The sequence below is a fragment of the Culicoides brevitarsis genome, chromosome 1, assembly GCF_036172545.1.
Source record: "Culicoides brevitarsis isolate CSIRO-B50_1 chromosome 1, AGI_CSIRO_Cbre_v1, whole genome shotgun sequence".
In the NCBI taxonomy this organism is placed as follows: domain Eukaryota; kingdom Metazoa; phylum Arthropoda; class Insecta; order Diptera; family Ceratopogonidae; genus Culicoides; species Culicoides brevitarsis.
The window spans coordinates 36,692,706-36,712,408 of NC_087085.1; the positions used below are offsets into that span (position 1 = coordinate 36,692,706).

The 19,703-nt window shown below is 23.3% G+C and overlaps 1 protein-coding gene across 2 annotated transcripts; it reads left to right on the forward strand.

The window, feature by feature from the left end:
* The first annotated feature begins 1,770 nt into the window (after positions 1-1,770).
* Positions 1,771-19,255, forward strand: LOC134833596 (myophilin). 2 transcript variants are annotated; one of them, XM_063847966.1, is made up of 5 exons: positions 1,771-1,842; positions 2,033-2,165; positions 18,319-18,538; positions 18,606-18,727; positions 18,784-19,254. In XM_063847966.1, the coding sequence occupies exons 2-5, from the start codon at positions 2,106-2,108 to the stop codon at positions 18,952-18,954; spliced, it is 573 nt and encodes a 190-aa protein (XP_063704036.1). In that variant the 5' UTR covers positions 1,771-1,842; positions 2,033-2,105; the 3' UTR covers positions 18,955-19,254. The 2 variants fall into 2 exon arrangements, with proteins under 2 accessions (XP_063704036.1, XP_063704046.1); XM_063847976.1 differs by lacking the exons at positions 1,771-1,842; positions 2,033-2,165 and adding an exon at positions 9,627-9,681 and having other exon boundaries at positions 18,784-19,255.
* The last annotated feature ends 448 nt before the right edge of the window (positions 19,256-19,703 follow it).

Below are 19,703 nucleotides of genomic sequence, written 5' to 3' on the forward strand. Positions count from 1 at the left end.
AAATTAGAATAAAATAACGTTATAAAATATTTCTATATTGAAAAAAAAATAATATTCAACAAGAAAATATACGAAACATATTTTTCTTATGTTTTTTATTTTAATTAAATTATAAATTAATTAATTAAAATAATTTTTTAATTCAATTTAAATTAATCAAAAAAATTTTTAAAGTAGAAAAAAAATGTATTTATCATCGTCAAAAATTTTAAATTTATTTAAGAAAAATATTTAAAACTTAATGAAAAATATGTTTGAAAAATTTTTCTATATTAATTTAAATTAGGCGAATAAATTTAATATATCCATTTTTTGTCGCCCCCCCTCCGATTTTGTCGAAAAAATTCAAAATTAAATTAAAAAATTAAATATTTTTGACATTTTTTTTAATTTTTTAATTGAAAAATTACTGTTGTCGATAAAATTATACAAAAAACAAAAGAAACTCGCTTTAATAGGACGTTTTCTATTGAAATATGAAAAAAAACTTTTTTTTTCAAGTTACGTGAATTTTTTATTTACTTATCATTTTTTTTTGCATTGAATTTTTCGATTTTTATAAAAAAAAATATATTTAAAATTCGTTTGATGGAAATTACACATGTTTTCAACGATTTCAACTATTGATTTTTTTTAAATTTTAATAAATTAAAGATTGAAAACATTTTATTTTTTTTTCTCAAAATTACATTATTATTATTATTGATTATTTTTCTTAATTTATTAAATTTAATTTAATTATTTTTTTTAATTATTTTAATTAAATCATTTTATTTATTTGTTAGAGTTTTCAACAAGAAAAAAATTTAAGACAAAGTGTTATTTTTTTTTAATATGAATTATTTAATTTTTTTCTAAAAAAAATTAAAAAGACTCTCAAAAAATTAAGAAAATATAAAAATTCCACACAATTATAAGAAATGAAAAAATAATCGAAACCACCTGTTGATCGTTTTTAAACGAGCATTATGAAACGCGTAATTCCAATTCAAATAATTCAGGGCTGTGTTTCATACAATAAAATCTCTCTCTCGAATATTTCTCTCTCTTATTTTTCAAATAAATTACACGCAACAGAAAACGAGTTTTGTGTACGTAAAGTGACGTCACCTTTGCGAGATTGTGGCTTCACCGTTTAAAGTTTATGAATATTTATTCAAAGTTTGCCTTTATTTTACGTTAATTCATTAAAAAATAATTAAATTAAAATATTTTATGCATGTAGCGATTACGACTTTTTAATGTTCTGCTTCTACATAATTTTTTTTAATCGCAGAAATATTTTTTTTATGATAAAAAATCGATTTCTTGAAGAATTTGAATTTCTTATGAAAAACAATAACTACCAATACACTAAAAAAAATTATTCCCTGTTCCAATACATACAACAACAACAACACCAAAGACTCGATTTCGCTCCAGAATCGCCCGTACACAACCAAATATTGTTAATAAATTACGAAAAATGGTATAAAATGTACTGCATACCACTACTCCAAAATGCGTTGTGCCCGACGACGATTCTTTTGATGATGTTGAGTGAGATGTGGTTTTGTGTCTGTTTTTTTTTTAAAGTATTGTCATGCCCATAGACACTCGCTGGAACAAACACACATGTAACCAAAGTCCGTGTACGTGCAGCGAACGACAAAAAATGACGACGTATTTGGGTTTTGTGCCGCGCGATGCTTCTCGCATATACTACGAGCTTAAAAACTCTTTATATGTGTTCAATTTATTATTTTCATTTTATTAACTTTATTCTGTTAACCGCTTTCAAATCGTTAAGACGTGTGTTCGTACGCCACAGTTAAAGAATTTATTTTTTTTTTTACTCTCTAGGTACCTAAAAAATTCTCCGTACACATTTTTGTCTGTTTATTCCAAATATATAGCTCTATTTGATTTATTGTTGAAATATTTTCAGTAACGGACAACTGTTGCTTGTTAAAGAAAATATTTTTTTTTTGTGAATATCAGCAAAAAGTCAGCAAACAAAAAAATATAAATAAAAAATTAAATATTATTTCAGAAATTAGTGCCGTTATTGACGAATATTAAGTTAATTCTAATTAAAAAACGAAAAAAAAAAATAATAAGGAAAAATGTCTGCCGTACCAAATCGTGCCCCTAAATCCGGATTTGCCGCTGAGGCCCAAAGAAAGGTGAGTGAAGATTTTTTTTTTCGTATCTACGTGAGTCGAGAAACATGAAATATGCGTATCTTATCAGTTAAAAATAACTGAGAATCGATAAAAAAATGTTCTGTTCTGTGGAATGTTTTCAACGGATTTGCTCGATGAATAATATTGATATTTGCGAAAATATTTTTTTTTTGGTTGATTTTTTTTTTTGCATTTTTGTTGAAAAATATTAATTTTAAAGAAATTTTTTTCAAAAAATTATTAAATTAAATTTAATTAAAAATTAATTTTTAAATAAAAAAATTTATTATTTTTAATTATATTTAAATAAAATTTTAATTTAATATTTTTCAAATTAAAAATTAAATAAAAATAAAATTTTATTTTTTTATTTATGTAAATTTCCCTGCCAAAAATTTTATTTAAAAATTTTTTAATTGAAGCACTTTTGATAAAAAAAAATTTAATTCTTAAAATTATTATTTTTATTAATTATAATTTTTTTTGCTTTTTTTTTATTTTTAAAAATTATTAAATTACGCAAAATAACTTTAAAATAAAATTTTAAATTGATTTAATTTTTTTTTAATATTTTTTTTTATTTTTTAAAATATTAATATTTTGAGCAATTTTGTAACTTTTGATTGAAATTTAATTTCATATTTTTTCTTGTCATGTTAAATAATTTTCAAACCGCTGAAAAATTTTTTTTATTAAAAATCTATAAAAAAAAATTAAAAACTTTGTTCAATGAATCATTCCCAAATTAAAATCAAACTTCAGGAAGTTTTAACTGAAATTCACAAACGGTTGTGCGTTATTAAAATCATTTAAAAACACCATAAAAAGCTGTGATCTTGAGCGAGTTCTAGACAATTTGCATGCATATCACATATGGCAGCACACATCCAATATGTAACTATGGCAATGTCTAAGCAAAGCAAAGTAAAGCGATTTACTACTAATACAAGACCCTCCACAATAAAAACAAATAAAAACGTATAGAATTTCAAGCTAAACTAACAACGAATGATGTCATCACATAAATTTTACTACACCGCGTTTTTATTTCGGTTATCTTTCATTTTTTTAATTTCGAGTTTATATTTACAAATACAATGCGTTTCGTTCAGCCGTTCCCTGTTCTGAATGTACGTAACATATAGAACCCGAAAAAATAACTTGTATGCACCACGTTACTTAACTGAACTGAATTTTTTGACCGAAAACTTGTTCTACGGTTGCTTTCATTATTTTTTTTAACATTTTTTTTTACCGCGTTTCGAAGAAAAAAGTTGCTTTTTGAAAGGATTGACAGCTTTTTAGCTAAAATCACGTGGTTAAAAATTTTAAAATGTGCATTGGGATGAAAATTTTAATTCTTTTTAATTAATAAAAAAAATAAAATTTACATTTTGATGAAAATTTAAGAAAAATGTATTGAAAAGAAATTCAAAATATGCATTGGGTTAAGTCACGTGGTTAAAATTTAGTAGAAATATTAACCACGTGACCTAACCCAATGCAAATTTTGAATTTTTAACCAAATTATTGAACTTTAATGTTTTTTTATAAATTTTTTTTTCACAAAATTTAACCTTTTCAATTTTCCCAATGCACAATTTGAAAATTTTGATTTTTTTTATTTTTATTTGATAATTAAAAAAAAGAAAAATTAAATTAAAAAAAATTGATATTTTTTTTAAGGTGAAATAAATAAATAAAAAAAAATTTCGCGAAAATTCCTCACCTTGTATAAAAAAAAATATTTTAAAATATTAAATAAAAAAAATCCTCACAAAAAATTCAATGAAATGTCCATACAAATATGGAGCAAATCTATGCGGAATAAAAAAAAACAAATTTGTGCGACGACATGTGTGCTGCATGTGAGCTACTGATTTTTTGGAGGTCACATCCAGAATAGGTACGACGTTTTTATTTACTTCCATATTTGGAAATGTGCAATGCGAAAAAAAAATTTGTCTTTTATTGAGAAATCTTAAGAAAAAAAAAATTTATCTGTCTGAAATTCGGATAAAAAAAATTAATGATGTCATAATTAATCATAACACGTCTAAATAATAATTTCATAGCAAAAAAAAAAACGAAGAAATGACTAACGGTCTATAAATTTATTAACGAAAAAAAAACTAATAGTATTTTTATTAGTTTCGACTTCAATCCATATGGTTTTGAAATCACTTAAAAATTTTTCTTTTTTTTTCGGTACTGTGAACATCCGATCTCTTTTGATCCATCGCCATAATTTTTAAGAGAGATTCAAGATATACTCACAAGATATTATTGATAGTAGATTTTTATTTATGATGTTTTTTTTCGTTCTGTCTGTTAAACATTCAATTGAATTTCTTTTTTGATAAAATTTTTGCCCCCTGGTGAAGCCGTTGGTCGCCCTACATTAGGCAAAAAAAAAAAATAAGCAAAACCGGATAGATGTTTGCCTCAATTTGAAATTGTGTTGATTAACATCGCTGTCTGGCTCCCCTTTTTTTTCGTTGAGCGCCGTTTGGATCGACATGCGTCTGAAATACGCAGAAAAAAAATAAAAAGAAACGATCCATAGTGTTGATTGATAGCGTTGATGAGTGTTAATTCTTTCAAATTGTATTAAAGTAAAAGAAAAAAAAATAATAAATGAAGAAACCTTTTAACATTGACGCGTTCTTATTGGATGTTAAGTAATTATTAAGTACAAAGAGAGACATATGAGTGTTAATAAAAATATCAATAAGGGCGCATTTATTTGTGTTGATGACATGTTGCTTACGAAAATTATTTTTTCAAGGAAAAAATATTAATAGGAATAGAAAAAATTATAAAAAATTTTTGCAATTTTTTTATCAAATATTTCTTAAAAATAAATAAAACTGAAGTTTGTGATCAAATTAAAAAAAAAGAAAAAAATATAAAAAAATAATTTGAATTAAATAATTTATTAAAAATTAATTAAATTAAATTAAATAATATATTTAGCTAATTTAAAATTAATTAAATAATTTTAATTTATTTTTTTTTTAATTTAAAATTTTTATTTTTTTTATTTCGGTTAATTTTAAAATTTTAAAAACAAAAAAATGAGTAATAATTGCTATCATAATTTTCAAGCATCTTTAAAACCTTTTAAAATTTAAAAAAATCATAAAAAATTAAAATTTAAAAAATTGAATAAATTTGAAAATTTTACCCTTCAATTGCTAAAAATTCTTAAAAAAAATTTTTTTTCTTAATTTATTTAATAAATTTTATCAATAAAAGGAACTTCGAAAAATGCACTAAACTACACAAAAACCTCATAAAATTCTCTTTTGTGTAAAATGTCTAATTAACTCTTCTAAACCTTCATTCACTTGTCATAAAAACATTTTTATTAGAGTCAAAACCATATAAAAATATCAAATTTCTAATTAAACATCAACAAAAAAAAAGCTAATAATAAAGGGATATTTGTTCATTCACAAAAAAGCTGATTATTTTTCCATTAAATTGGTCTCTCACTCATTATTTGAACAAAAAAGGTAATTAAACGGCGATAAGACCCTTTTTCTGATATTGATAAGATAAACAAAGAATTATTGATGCCTAATAAACAAACATGTAATAAAATTAATTGAAATGTTTAAAAAAAAAAAACACAAGACGACAGAAAATCTGTGTCATGAAACTTTCATTGTCAAAAAATAAATAAATTCGAATTGCGAAAAAGTTAAAACTTAAAAAAAATCACCGAAAAAATATTTGACAGATAAAAAAATGATTTAAATGGTCAAATATTATCGTACAAATATGGATTTTTTTTATTTATTTAATTTAATCATAAATTTGATATTGAACGATGACAAATTTGACAAATATTTGTGAGAGCTCGATGACGAAGTGAATGACACTCACAGGAAATTGACAGAAAAAAACCTGATGAGATCATTTGTTTCTTTAATTTTTGAGAAAAAAAAGAGTGATTAATGGAAATTTCTTTTTTTGAACATACTAAAAATGTTTCAGTGTGTTTCTCATGAAAAATATTTTTTCTATTATTTTTATTTTTTTTTCAAATTATTAAAAAAAAAAATTAATTAAATTTAATTAAAAAAAATAAAATAATGAAACTAAATAAAAAATACAAGAATTACAAAAAAAAAATAAATTTAAAAAAATTAATTGTTTTTTATCTTTAAAAATTTTATTACATTTTTAAAATTTTTTAATTAAAAAAAATAAATAAAAAAATTTTAAATTAAAGAATTATTTAATTAAATTTAATAAAAAGTAAATAAATTTAATAAAATAATTAATAATTTAATTTTAATAAATTTTATTAATTTTTTTAAAATTATTTAATTAATTTTTTAAAATAAATTTTTATTTAATTTAATTTAATTTTTATATTTATTTTATTTAATTTTTAAAATTATTTAATTAATTTAGGTATTTATAAAATTATTTTTTATAAAATTTTTTTAAAAATTAACTTGAAATTAATTTAAAAAAAAATAAAATTACCAAATAATCGCATTTTCCCAAAATTTTCTTCAGAAAAATAAAAAAAAGCAATTCACAAAGAAAGCCTTTTTATTTGCTCACAAGCCCATCTAAACTCATTAATTATCCTCGTTAAATACTCATTAGTTGATTCTTGTTTACCTGAATGTTTATTTCCTTCGTCTTGCTATCGTGCCATTATCGTCTTCATCATCATCGTTTCTCAACAAATATTTACTTTAGCTTGATTTTTTCCGCTTTCATTTTCATTAAACGATTTTTATTACAAAGATTGACGCGAACCACAATTTGGTTACAATTCTTGTCATTGTCGTGTTAACGACGCACGATTTACAAGTCGCACTTTTTTTATTTATTTTTTTTTTTTAAAGAAATTCCTTCGTAGTAAAAATTCCAGTTTTTCGCATTTAATTTTTTTTTTTTCGTTGAGAAATTTAGATCTTGTGAAGATCGTTCCGCTTGTCTTAATTCGAGAATTTCATTATTTTACGAACGACTTCATAAAATAAAAGCGAAAGAATGCGTGCGTAAAGGTGCGGAGGAGATGTGATAAGAATTGCTTTAAAAATTAAAATGTTAATCGAGTTTCGGTGGGAATTAAAAAAAAAGAACTAATGGAAGTGAATAAAAATTGTCTAAGAAACGTCTGCGAATGATTTTTATTCCGAAAGACATTCAAAGTTTCTTTTTTGTAGCAAGTCCATCGTCTTCAATTAAGCAAAAAGTGCCTCAGAGCGAAATGTGATGTCAAAGAAGTTTGTGTACGAGACGTTTGTATGGCGAACGGGGTACGACGAAGACACATTTCTTCCATTCATTGCACCCTTGTTGTTAATTTCTTGTTTGTTACTTTTGAATTACGTGCATACAACATTTTTTTTTTGTTTAAGACTCGCACTTGACCTAAATACGAGAAGGTTTTGTCTTGTTTGTACAACAGTTTGTTGTTATTGTAAATATATGTGCAAGAAGACGTTTCACAAATATTTGGTGAGGAAAGATTTTTGTTGGGTTGAAATTTTAACGTGTTACCGGTTAAGTGAGAATAAATTTTGACGGTTAAAAATTTTTAATGGATTTTATTGAAATAAAAATTAATTTAAAAAAATATAAATTAATTTTTAATAATTGATTAATTTAATTAATTTATGTAAATTATTAATTTTTTTTAATTTATTTATTTAATTAATTTTAATTAAATATTTATTTTTATTTATTAAATTAATTTTTTATTTTAAATTTTAATTTATTATTTTTAATTAATTATTTTTTTTTTAATTTTTTAAATAAATTAAATTTAATTAATTAAAAATAATTAATTAATTAAATTAATTTATTAAATTTATTTATTAATTAATTTTTTTAAATTTTAAATAAAAATAAAAATTAAAAAATTAATTATTTTTTCAATAATTTATTTATTTAATTAATATTTATTAAATTTAATTAATTTTAATTAAATTTAAAATTATTTTTAAAAAAAATAATTAATTAATTAATATTTTTTATATTTTTAAATTTTTCTCTTATAATTTATAATTTTATTAAATTAATTAAAAATTTATAATATTTTATGAATTTATTTTTTATTTTAATTTTATTATAATAATTAATATTTCCAATTAAATAAATAATAAAATTGACACTTGTCATAACTTCAACTGTCAAAATTTTATACAAAACCGTTAAATTTTTTTCTTTAAATTTAATCATCTAAATCGATCGTGACCAAAATTTAACCGAAAGTAACCCAAGAATATTCAACAAACAACAAAAAATGAATCCGGTTTAGGTTATTATTCTCTTTTAAATAATTTTTCTAACTCAACTCTCGTGAGTACTCTCCACACTTAAGTACATCAGAAAAAAAATATGCAGACAGTTCCTATGATTTGGCGAATGGAAATGACGTAAGACGCTTGATTTGTTTGTTAATAAAAAAGAAGAAAAAAATTAACCGGGCAAAGCTAAATAAAATGAAATCATCAACTTTATCGCTTATATGTGTTTTTTTCGCAAATTGCCTTTTTATTTTACTATTTTTGTGTTTGTTAACGATTTCGAGTCGATGTAACTCAAAGCGCACGTCTTCTTAGCTTCACACTTTGTTTATTTTTCAGTGTAATTATATAATTAATTTTTTTTCAATTTAAAATGCTTACTTTTGATAATTTTTCTTGTTTTGACCAATGTTCATAGAAATTTATTTAAATTGGAAGTACGGCAAGGTAGACCAACCCAAACTTTCCATTGTTTCTTCAAAATAAATTTTGGCTTTAATTTTGATTTATTTTTGTTTTTATTTGAAGAACAATGATGACTTCCGTTTACGTAATAAATATTTAATTTGTCATCATTTTTATTGAAATTTTTGACCGTTACTCAAGATTTAAAGGAAAAAATGGGAGAAACCTGAAAATGTAACGGAAGTCAAAGAAATGAATCAAGAGAATGAATTTTTTAACTAAAGCGTGTTTTAGTCAAAATTTATTTATTTTTTTAATTTTCTTTTTAAAATTGGTTTAAAATAAAAATTTAAAAAGAAAAAAAAATAATACTTTTTATTGAATTTTTAAAATTTAATTTTGCAGAAAAAAATTATTAAAAAAAAGAAAAAAACGTGCAAAAAATTTTAAAAAAAAAATAAATAATTTACATTTTCATACTCCTCATTTCACATTTTGATACATTTTCTTCAAATTTTCGAAGAGGAGTACGAAAATGTGAAATGAGGAGTATAAAAATGTGAACTAAATATATTTTCATTAAATATTTTATTGTTTTTCAAAAATTTTTAATACCAGACGCCTCAAAAGTCTAAAGCGCAATATTTGCGATAAAAAAATTCGCATGAACGGAAACAAACTTTTTAATCTAATCGCCATAAAATTATTCGAAAAACAATTACATAATACAGAAAAAAAATTCCAGTACTTAACCTACTTCCAACGAGTCCACAAGTCGCAAAAACAATTCTGAAAAATATCCGATAATGACTGAAGGTGACGATGAACAGGTAAACTTACTTGACAATCTGCAATTGTTCTCGTCACATTTTCTGCGGTTTCAAGCCAATTTACAAATCAGCTGGAAACTCGTTGGCATCAAGTTTCCACATACATGCTAAATATAATTAAGTCTTTGACGAAGTATTAGTCGAGTGAGAAAAAATGTAACAAATAATATTTTTTATGATTCATTTGTTCCGAAGCTCGATATCGCACTTGTGTTCGAAAAATTCTAAGCAACGATTCTCGCACGGTTGTTTATTTTGAGTGATGAGCTCATATTGTGTCACGTATCAAACACAAAAGTCTCTCCGAAAGCGATAAAAGCGACAATCAATAACGATATGAGCAAAAATATTTAACGAGTTCTTATCAATTTAAACAACAAACATTATAAAAGTGACCCAATTTTCAAATATATTTTCGATTTGTTTCAAAGAAATTTGAAATTCGGGTCAAAATTACGAAAAAATTGTATTTTTTTATCATGAGGAGTATGAAATTGTGAAATGAGGAGTACAAAAATGTGAGAAATTTATTTAATTCTTGTAAAAACCGAGTAAAAACTTCAAGTTACTAGTTTTGGATTATTTAAATGAAAAACATGAAATTTTAAAAAACTTTTTAGTCCTGAGGAGTATAGAAATGTGAATTGAGGAGTTTAAAAATATCATATTTAAGAAGAAATTTCCAAATTTTGCAGAATTTATGTTGATTTTATACGAAAGACTTTTATGTTAGGAGGTCAAATGAAACTTTGCTACAAGAAAGACATAAAAAATTTTAAAATGAGGAGTAGCAAAATGTAAAAATTATGAATTTTCACGTCAAAGTCATTCAAATTTAGAGAAATATAGAATTTTTAAGCGAGGAATATGAAAAAGTAAAATAATTCGAGTTAAAAATGTTATAAAAAAATTAAAATCAATAAGTCATGAGGAGTATGATATTGTGAAAAACCCTTTTTTAACGTAAAACATCCTATAGTGAGGAGTATAAAATTGTGAAATGTCTCTTTAATAAGATTAAACTTCATTTAAATAATGAGGAGTACAAAAATGTGAAATACTACCCAACCAAAAGACATGAACCTCAATTGAATCAATTTTTCACACATTCAAGCGTCACTTTTACATTTCAATTAACCGCAAAATGAATTCATATTGCACAATTAAGTTGTTTTCAAGGAACGACTGTCACTCATTAAGGAATCAAACAACTGAGATGCATTTATTACTACGTACAATCAAATAGCATTGAATATTAATCACCAATACTATTCAATATTCGTTATTTGTTGTCGCGACACGTAACGCTGTATGACCCGAAAGTGCACATAAAAAATATATCAAATTGTCATCCATAAATGGAATAATCATGCTTGCGTATTCATTCGCTCGCAATTCAAACTTGAGCAAACTTGTTTGCATAAAAAAAAGTCAAAAAGCGGGGTTGAAGCCTCTTTCTCGGAGGAGTGAATGGAGTTTTTCGAAAAATTTCTTCGCAAGTGATAAAAAAATTTAAATACACGAAATGGACACGCTCCATTCACGTATGCAAAAAAAAAAGCTTAAAAAGCGATGAATAATATTTAATATCATTAAATGAAAACATGTTTCACCTTATTAGTAAATAGCTTGCGCGATATTTATTATTATATGAAAAAAAAGTGCTGAATATCGTCGATTGCCTATAAAAGTCGAGTGTGAGACGTCGCGACGATGATCGACGATAATGTTGCACGAGTGCTTTATTCGTTGATGATGACGATAATCTGTTGCTTCGTTAAAAGATTTTATCCTCGATTTTATTATTATATTTTTTTATAGATAGACTTTATTGTTCCTACATTGCAAAAAATATCGTAGAAATATTGTAGAAAATATCGTAAATAAATACTGAGGAGATAATGTAAAAATATTGTTTCCGTAATTGAATGAGAAATTTAATCCTTGTTGATTGGTTGATCTAATAAGTAAACATTATTTGTTGTTGTTTGAAAAGTTGAAAAAGTTGGAAAGAGGTAGGGTTGGAATTTAATCGTTAAATGTTGTAATATTTATTCTTAGAAAAAGATAACTTAGAAAGGCTTGAGTCATTTCTGAGATAAATTTATTAAAGTTAAACACTTTTTTAAGAAAATTATTCATTTTTCTTAAATTTTAAAGCAATAGTTTTGTATTTGAAAATTTTTTTTTTTTGATCAGCTGATCTGAGGAGTACGAAAATGTGAATTATTCATATTTGACATCCCTATTGTTCAAAATAATTTTAAATAATTTTATTTATTCATAATTAAAGAAAATTTACATATTTCAAAAGTTGCACTATTTCAGTAAAAAATTAAATTTTTTTATAAAATTTTTCAATTTAAATTTAATTTAATTTTTTTCAATTTTTTTAATTTTTTAATTATATTTTTTGTTTATTAAAAATTAACGAAAAATATAATTAAATATTTTAAAAATAAAAATATTAATAAAAAAAAATGAAAATATAATGCTTTTTATATGATAAAATTTAAAATGTCAAAAAATAGTACTTTTAATAATATATCATTAAAAAAATTAAAAACAAATTGAAAAAAAAAAATTAAAAAAAAACAAAACTAAAATAAATCTAGAAGATAAGTTTCAAACGCTTTTAAAATAAAAATTGTCTTTTAAAAGTATTTCTCAACTGTTGAAACTTGAATCTCTCGCAGTTCAAATATAATTCACCTTTGCCTCGATCATTATTTATTTTTATGAATGTCATGAAGAACATTCATTTAATTTTATTTTTTAATAAAACTAACATTTTTTGCAACATTTTATTATTTTTTAATTAGCCCATTCATTCAACAGCATTTTACAAAAAAAACGTAATTTAAGTCTGCAACTGATCACGACTTATACGACATTTTAATGACAAAATTGGAGCCTTATTACAACTTTATTGCAAAAATACTATCTATTCACTGTCATAAATTAACAATCTTACAAGTTTTTAATAATTTTATCATATTTTATCGTAAAGGGCTCGATTACCTCTTAACGACCAGCGAACGTGAAGGCGTATAATTTATCACGTACTTAATGCAAAAAAAAACCAAACAAATTAGAGGCGTTTGTAAATCAATAACCGTAATTGTTCCGATCATTTACACGCCACTAAAATTAATTTATGTTTGATTTATGAGGTGATTTGTGAACAGCAAAGAAAGTTTCTTTCAGTTCATAAAATTTAATAAAAAAAATATTTAAAAAGATAAGAATCTTTATCGCCTTTTAAATAAAAGTTTTTGAAATATATGACTAATTAGCGGTAATGTGAGCATTAATTTCTCCTTTAATCAAATTTGAGGCTTAAAAGACGATGAAAGTAAACAAACAGCACAAATATTTAAAAGAAAAAAAAGTTTATGAATAAATTTAAAAAATTAATATTTTTTGTATCTATTTTGTGTTCACCCAAAAAGTCAAGCACCTCTAAAATTTTTGTTAATTTATACAAAAAATGGGAGATAATTATTTATTATTATTAGTCTAATATTTTACCGGTGAATTTTTGGCAAATCCGTAATGTTCACATTTGTATTAATTTATGCAAAAAAAAAAAACGGATTAAATTTTTATGATGAACATCTGGACCAAAAAAATTAATGGAAAAATACTCTTAATAATTTTAATGAAATTAGAAAAAAAATAATTACATTAAATTTTGTTTTTTTATTTATTTTTTTTATTTATTAAATTAAATATTGTGAAAAAATTAATAAATAATTTTTTTTTAAATATTAATAAATAAAAAATAATAAAATTAATAATAAAAAATATTTTTCTACCAGATTTTTTTTAAATATTTGCCGAAATTGATTTTTTTCATGTCTAAAATTAAAGACAAACTTCATAATTTATTCCGGATAAACGAGACTTTCTCAACTAACCAAAATTTAATTATGGGCGAGGGTTGTTTCGGTAGATTAATTATTTATTAGTAAATCCTAATTAATTTTTTCCTCAATTACGTTGGTTTAATGGGAGATTAGCTCATCTCCTTTTTTATTATCTTTAGAAAAAAAAGTTATAAAAGTTATTAAGGAAAAAAATCCCATTCGTCAAGTAAAGTTTTTAACAAATTGACAAAATTATGTAAGATCTTTATTTAGGGATGTCAAGTATGAATATTCACATTTTTGTACTCCTCATAAAATAATGATCGCCTAACCTAAAAAGCATTAAAAATGGGTCAATATTGAAGTTTTTTTCACGGAAATTTCTTATTATTGAAAAAAAAAGTTTGTTGTTAGGCGAAACTCTCTCGCGTTTTGTTTATTATCTCGCGCGCAGTTTCAGTATTTGAGACCATTAATCACAGTTCAACAATCAGTGCATATTTCATTTTAAATTAATTTTTTCTTGTACAGTTGTAAAGTGTCACGTTTTTATTTGTGTTTACTTGCGTTTCTTTTATATTCACGTTTATTATATTTTTCGATGGATATTATTTATTTTTATTTAGAGTTTTTTTTAAATGCTTGTTACAGTTACTTTTTTTTCTTCTATTGAAAATTTATTGAAAAAGACCCGAAGACAGATTGCTTGTTGCTCGTTGTTTACAAAAGCGATTATTTTATGGGTGTACCGGGAAAGAGAATGTTATGCAACTAACTAAAAAATAAAAACAAAAAGAGATCAAATTCTCACATTGACGCAGTTTGCAATTCTGTGACATTTTTTTCCCGAGTCAGCATCACTTCCGAGATCAAATTTCATGGGGGAATCAAACAAGTGGTCTCTTAATGAATTTTATTGTGTGTGATGACCTTATTGAAGGCACAACGAGAGATATTTTTTTTTTTTTTTTTGTAGAACGAAAGAAAGTAACGGTAAGCTACTCACGAGCCTTGGGTTAAGTAATGTACGCGTTTAAAGTGTTCTCTCGATGGTGTACGGAACAGTAGGTCACATCGACAGTGCATGAAACAATGGGCATAAGATGAATATTAATCACTGCCTTTTATTTAATAAATAAAATATTACGACACAAGACACACTTTTTATGAGCATTTCTCCGCATTTGAATAGAATTTCTCTTATTTCGAGGCATCGCATGCAGTTATGCAACCGCACGGGCACGTATGCGATGAAAACAATGCGATGTGACGATGTACTTAGAATGCCACCCATGTATGCATAAATCACGATATAATAAATTGATAGCGCGTTGATTAAATTGTCTCGCATTTTGTTGTTGAATATTATTCTGGTTGTAGGTTAGAAATGCGCGCGTCGTAATTTTTTTTCATGAATTACGTTAAATTATGAGAAGAAATTTTTTCCCGATGCGTGAGTTTATTTAATTTTTTTTTTTTGTATTTAAATTTATTTTAATTATTTTATTAAAATTTTTATTAAATTCATTATAAATTTAAATTTAAAAAAAAAAGAAAAATAAATAAAATTAAAAAAAAAATTATAAAATTAGATTTTTATTCGAAATAAATTAATAAATTTTAAAAAATTTAAAATAAATAAAATTAAACTTATTAAAAAATAAATAAAATTTAAATAAAAAAAAATTATTAAAAATTTATCAAAATAAAAAAATTAATTAGAGCAATAAACATGATTAAATTTTACCTTTGAAAAAAAAATCCTTTAATAAATTTAATAAACAACAAACCTTTTGACCCCTCATTAAAACTGCACCTTCCAATTAAAAAAAAATATTTAAACCAATTTTCCTAACGGATTAAGCGAAAAAAAATTTTTTTTTCTAAATTAAATCACTTTACATAAAAACACCGCGTAATGACAGCAATAAAATAAATACTCCAGTAGGCGTCAATATTATTCAAACAAAATTAAGATAAATCAATAATCGGTCTATTATTACGCTTTTTAATAGATACATGCCTCCAAGTCTCAAAAAATAAATAAATAAAAATATTTAAAAGTGAGAGAGACTAATTCGCACTCAACAGGCATGTCATGTCGGGTGATTAGCATAAAATGTGAGTGTGTCGCTTAAATATTTACTTCGCGAAGACTCTATTTTATGCGTCGCTCTCGTAATGCCACACAAGTGACGTGTAGGCGGCTAAATTTGACGTGAACACGACAAGAAGCCAAGTTTATTTATTTATTTTATTGTCAGGCATCGCAAGAGAAAATTTTATTTGTAACTAATTAATTAAGCTAATTTATCTCCAGGATTTTTTTTCTCTCGCAAAAAATTGTGAAAAGAAATATTTTTCGTCATTATTCATTTTCATTGCTTTATCAGATAAACAGTTACTTACCTGCAATAATAAATTATACCGGTTCCATCTCAATAAAAGGCAGCGGTACCCAGAAACCACAAAAGAAATTTTTTAAATTGCTCCACAAAAAAAAAATGCAAACAGCTGCTAAATGACCAAAGTTTACAACTTTTTATGACCACTTGTTGCGCTCGGTGCTTGCATAATGTAGTTGAACAAAAACTCCAAAAAAGGTATTTTTACTTTTAATCTTTTGATTTGGAACAACAATTTATTCAAAAAGTAAAAAAATAATGATAAATAATAAATTCAAGCTGTTTTAATATTAAATTATTTTTTTTTTCGGTCGACATATTAATTCTTAGTTTGTTTCAAAAATGTAAAAATGTGATTTTAATGATCATTTGGAGTATGAAATTTAATACAAACAAGTGATATCAGTCACGCTTTTCAAATGGTCGCCAAGCAACAGAATTAGTGCAGAAGTTTATTTTATTTATTAATATGACCTCGAAATTTTTTCATATTTTTTGACGGTAATTATTATTAAATTTTTATTTAAAAAAAAATATTTATTGCGAATCCGAAGACTTTTTTTATATTTTTTTTATTTAATTTTAAGAATTTTAATTCTTTACTAAAAAAACTTTCATGGATATTTTAATTAAAATTCTTAAAATTTAAATTTTAATTATTTTTTTCATGAATTTAATCAGTGAATTATTTTATAAAAATTTTCTCTTTAATTTATTTTTTTATATTTTTTTTTTTTTTTTTAACTTTTTTTATAAAAAAAAAAAAAAAAAATAATTTAATAATAAATCAAAAATATTTATTTAATTAATAAATTTAATAAAAATAAATATTTTTACAAATTTCGAAAATTAAAAATCTAAAACAAATATTTTTTTTTTTTTCATTTTTTCTTCTCCTACAACATGAAAATTTTGTTAAGCTGTTTTTGACAGCCGCTTTAAATCTCATAAAGTACGTGCTTAAACAGTGATCATCAACTTTCAAAATCCTGTATTTAATTCTTTACTTTTATTCTATTCTGAAACTTTTTAAGAATTGAAGAAAACTGTAAACTGGATTTTTTTTCTCACAAAACAAAAATTTTCAAAAAAATCAAAAATTTTAGATTATGAATTAAGTCAATTTTGTAAAAAAAAATTTATTGACTAAGAAAAAATATTTTAATTTTATTTAAATTTTTTAATTGTTAATTAAAAATAATTTTTACTTTCAATAATTAAATTTATAAAATTGCAAAAAAATATAATTAATTAAAATTTATTAATTCATAAAAAAATATCATTTAATTATTTAAATAATAAAAAAAATAATTTAATAAAAATTTAATTTAAATTTTAATTTATTTTAATTTAAAAATTAATTAAATAAAATTAAATTAAATTAAAATAAAGCAAAAAAAAAAAATAAATTTGCAAGAATTTAATTATTTTTTAATTTAAATATTTTTTTTTAATTCATAAAATTTAAAAAAATATTTAAAATTAATTAATTAACTTAAAATTATAAAAAATTAAAATTATTAAAAATAAATTAAGAATTATTTAAAAAGCAAAAAATGAAATAAATATGAAAATTTATAAAAAAAAAATCAAACGTAAATTAGTAAACTTTTGGTTACATTTCCATTAATTTTCTCTCTCTTTTTCTTAATTTATTTTATTTTATTTATTTTTTTTGTAATTGAACAAATAAATAAACAAAAAGAAATAAAAAACACGATGAATCAAATAAATTTTAATTCTGCAACACAAGCTCCATCACTCGAACAATACCCGAGAGAATTTCAAACATAAATCGCCATATGCGCCCACTTTTTATTTATTTTTTGCTCAGCTTCAGCCAAATCTTACATCCAACATCATAAAGAGTGTATTAATCCTTGTTGTTATTTTTTGTATGTTTATGTTTCAATTTTTAGCATGAGCGCACGTTCGTTCGACAACTTTACAATATTACGTAATAATCGTAACCGATGTCTTGTAAAAACATTGATAGCATTCACCACTTGAGAGACTTTTACACTTTAAGACGAAAATTTAACGAGAATTCAAGTGGTTTTGAAGTTGAAAATTATTTCTTGCGGATTTTCGTGTGCGTTACGAGAAAACCAGGAAATCCAGTTTTATGTTGTGTGAGACAACAATTTTGCATGGAGACTTTATTAAAATTATTATTATTGTTTTTTAAGCAGCTCAGCGCCATATTTGTCTATCTCGGTACATGTTTTTATTGCTGCTTCCATAATTTTCGTTACAAGATGTTGCCTCATAATTAGTCTATGCAAATTTCATGTGGCTCGACAAAAATTAATCTCTTATCTCTTGCAAGACAAAAAATTAATATTTTTTTTTTTAATTCGCAGATCAACTCAAAATACAGTGACGAGCTCGCCCAAGAGTGTCTGGAATGGATCCGAGAAATTACCGGCGAAGCAATTAACGTGTCCGGCGACATGGATAACTTTTACGAGACATTGAAGGATGGCACCTTGTTGTGCAAGTTGGCGAACACCCTCAAGCCAGGCACCGTCAAGAAGATAAACGAAAGCAAAATGGCCTTTAAATGCATGGAAAATATAAATTGTGAGTAAATTTCGTGTTTCGCCGTGACAAATTTCCCTAATTACCGTAAATTAATTACTTTTCGCAGGCTTCCTCGAGGCAGCAAAGGCATTCGGCGTACCTGTACAAGAAACATTCCAAACTGTCGACTTGTGGGAACGACAAAATCTCAACTCGGTCGTTATTTGTTTGCAATCGCTCGGAAGAAAAGTAAGTTAAAATTTTTTTTTTTAAGGAAAAATTATTAAAAAAAAAATTTTTTTTAGGGATCCAGCTTAGGAGTCGTTAGCATCGGACCAAAGGAAGCCGACAAGAACATCCGTCACTTCTCGGAAGATCAACTCCGTGCCGGACAAGCAATTATTTCGTTACAATACGGTTCTAACAAAGGTGCTAATCAAAGCGGTATCAACTTTGGCAATACCAGACATATGTAAAAAATTTGTTAAAAAAAAAACAAAAAATACAAAGACAATCGTACAGAAAAGTAATTATTAAATTGATAAAAGAAAAACTGTTCCCTATTTAGTTATTTTTTCTAATAATTTTATTATTATTTTTTTGAATTTTGAGAGTTCAATGTTTTTTTTTCGGTATAGTTTTATGATTTTTTTTCCTTAAATTATAACTAAATTTAGCATTTGTATTTTTAACTTCTTTGCTCCTATATAATTAATTATTATATATTATAAAGTTTATAAATTTATAATTTTTTGAAGAACAATAAATACGTTTTTTTTGGAGAAATGTAGTTTTTTTCTGGGTTTTATATTTTTTCATAAATCTGTGAGACAATTTTTAAAAAAATTAATTTAAAAAATATTTTTTTTAAATTTTATTAAAAAAATTATATAATTTTTTATTGAAAAAAGGCAAAAAATATTAAAATGTATAGAATTTTTAAAATTTAATTTTAAATAANAAAATAAATATTAAAATATTTTATTAAATTTATTAAATTTTATTAAATTATTATTAAATTTATTTATTAAAAAAAAATAAAATTTGAAAAATTATTAAATTAAAAAAAAAATATAATGGATCATAATTTTATATAAAATTTTATAAATTAAATTATCAAAAGTGAGCAATTTTAATACAATTTTACCAGAGAAGAAAAAAAATTCTTTGTTGAAAATAATTTTTTTAAACATTTTTTAGAAAATGAAAAAAAAAAAACTTTTTC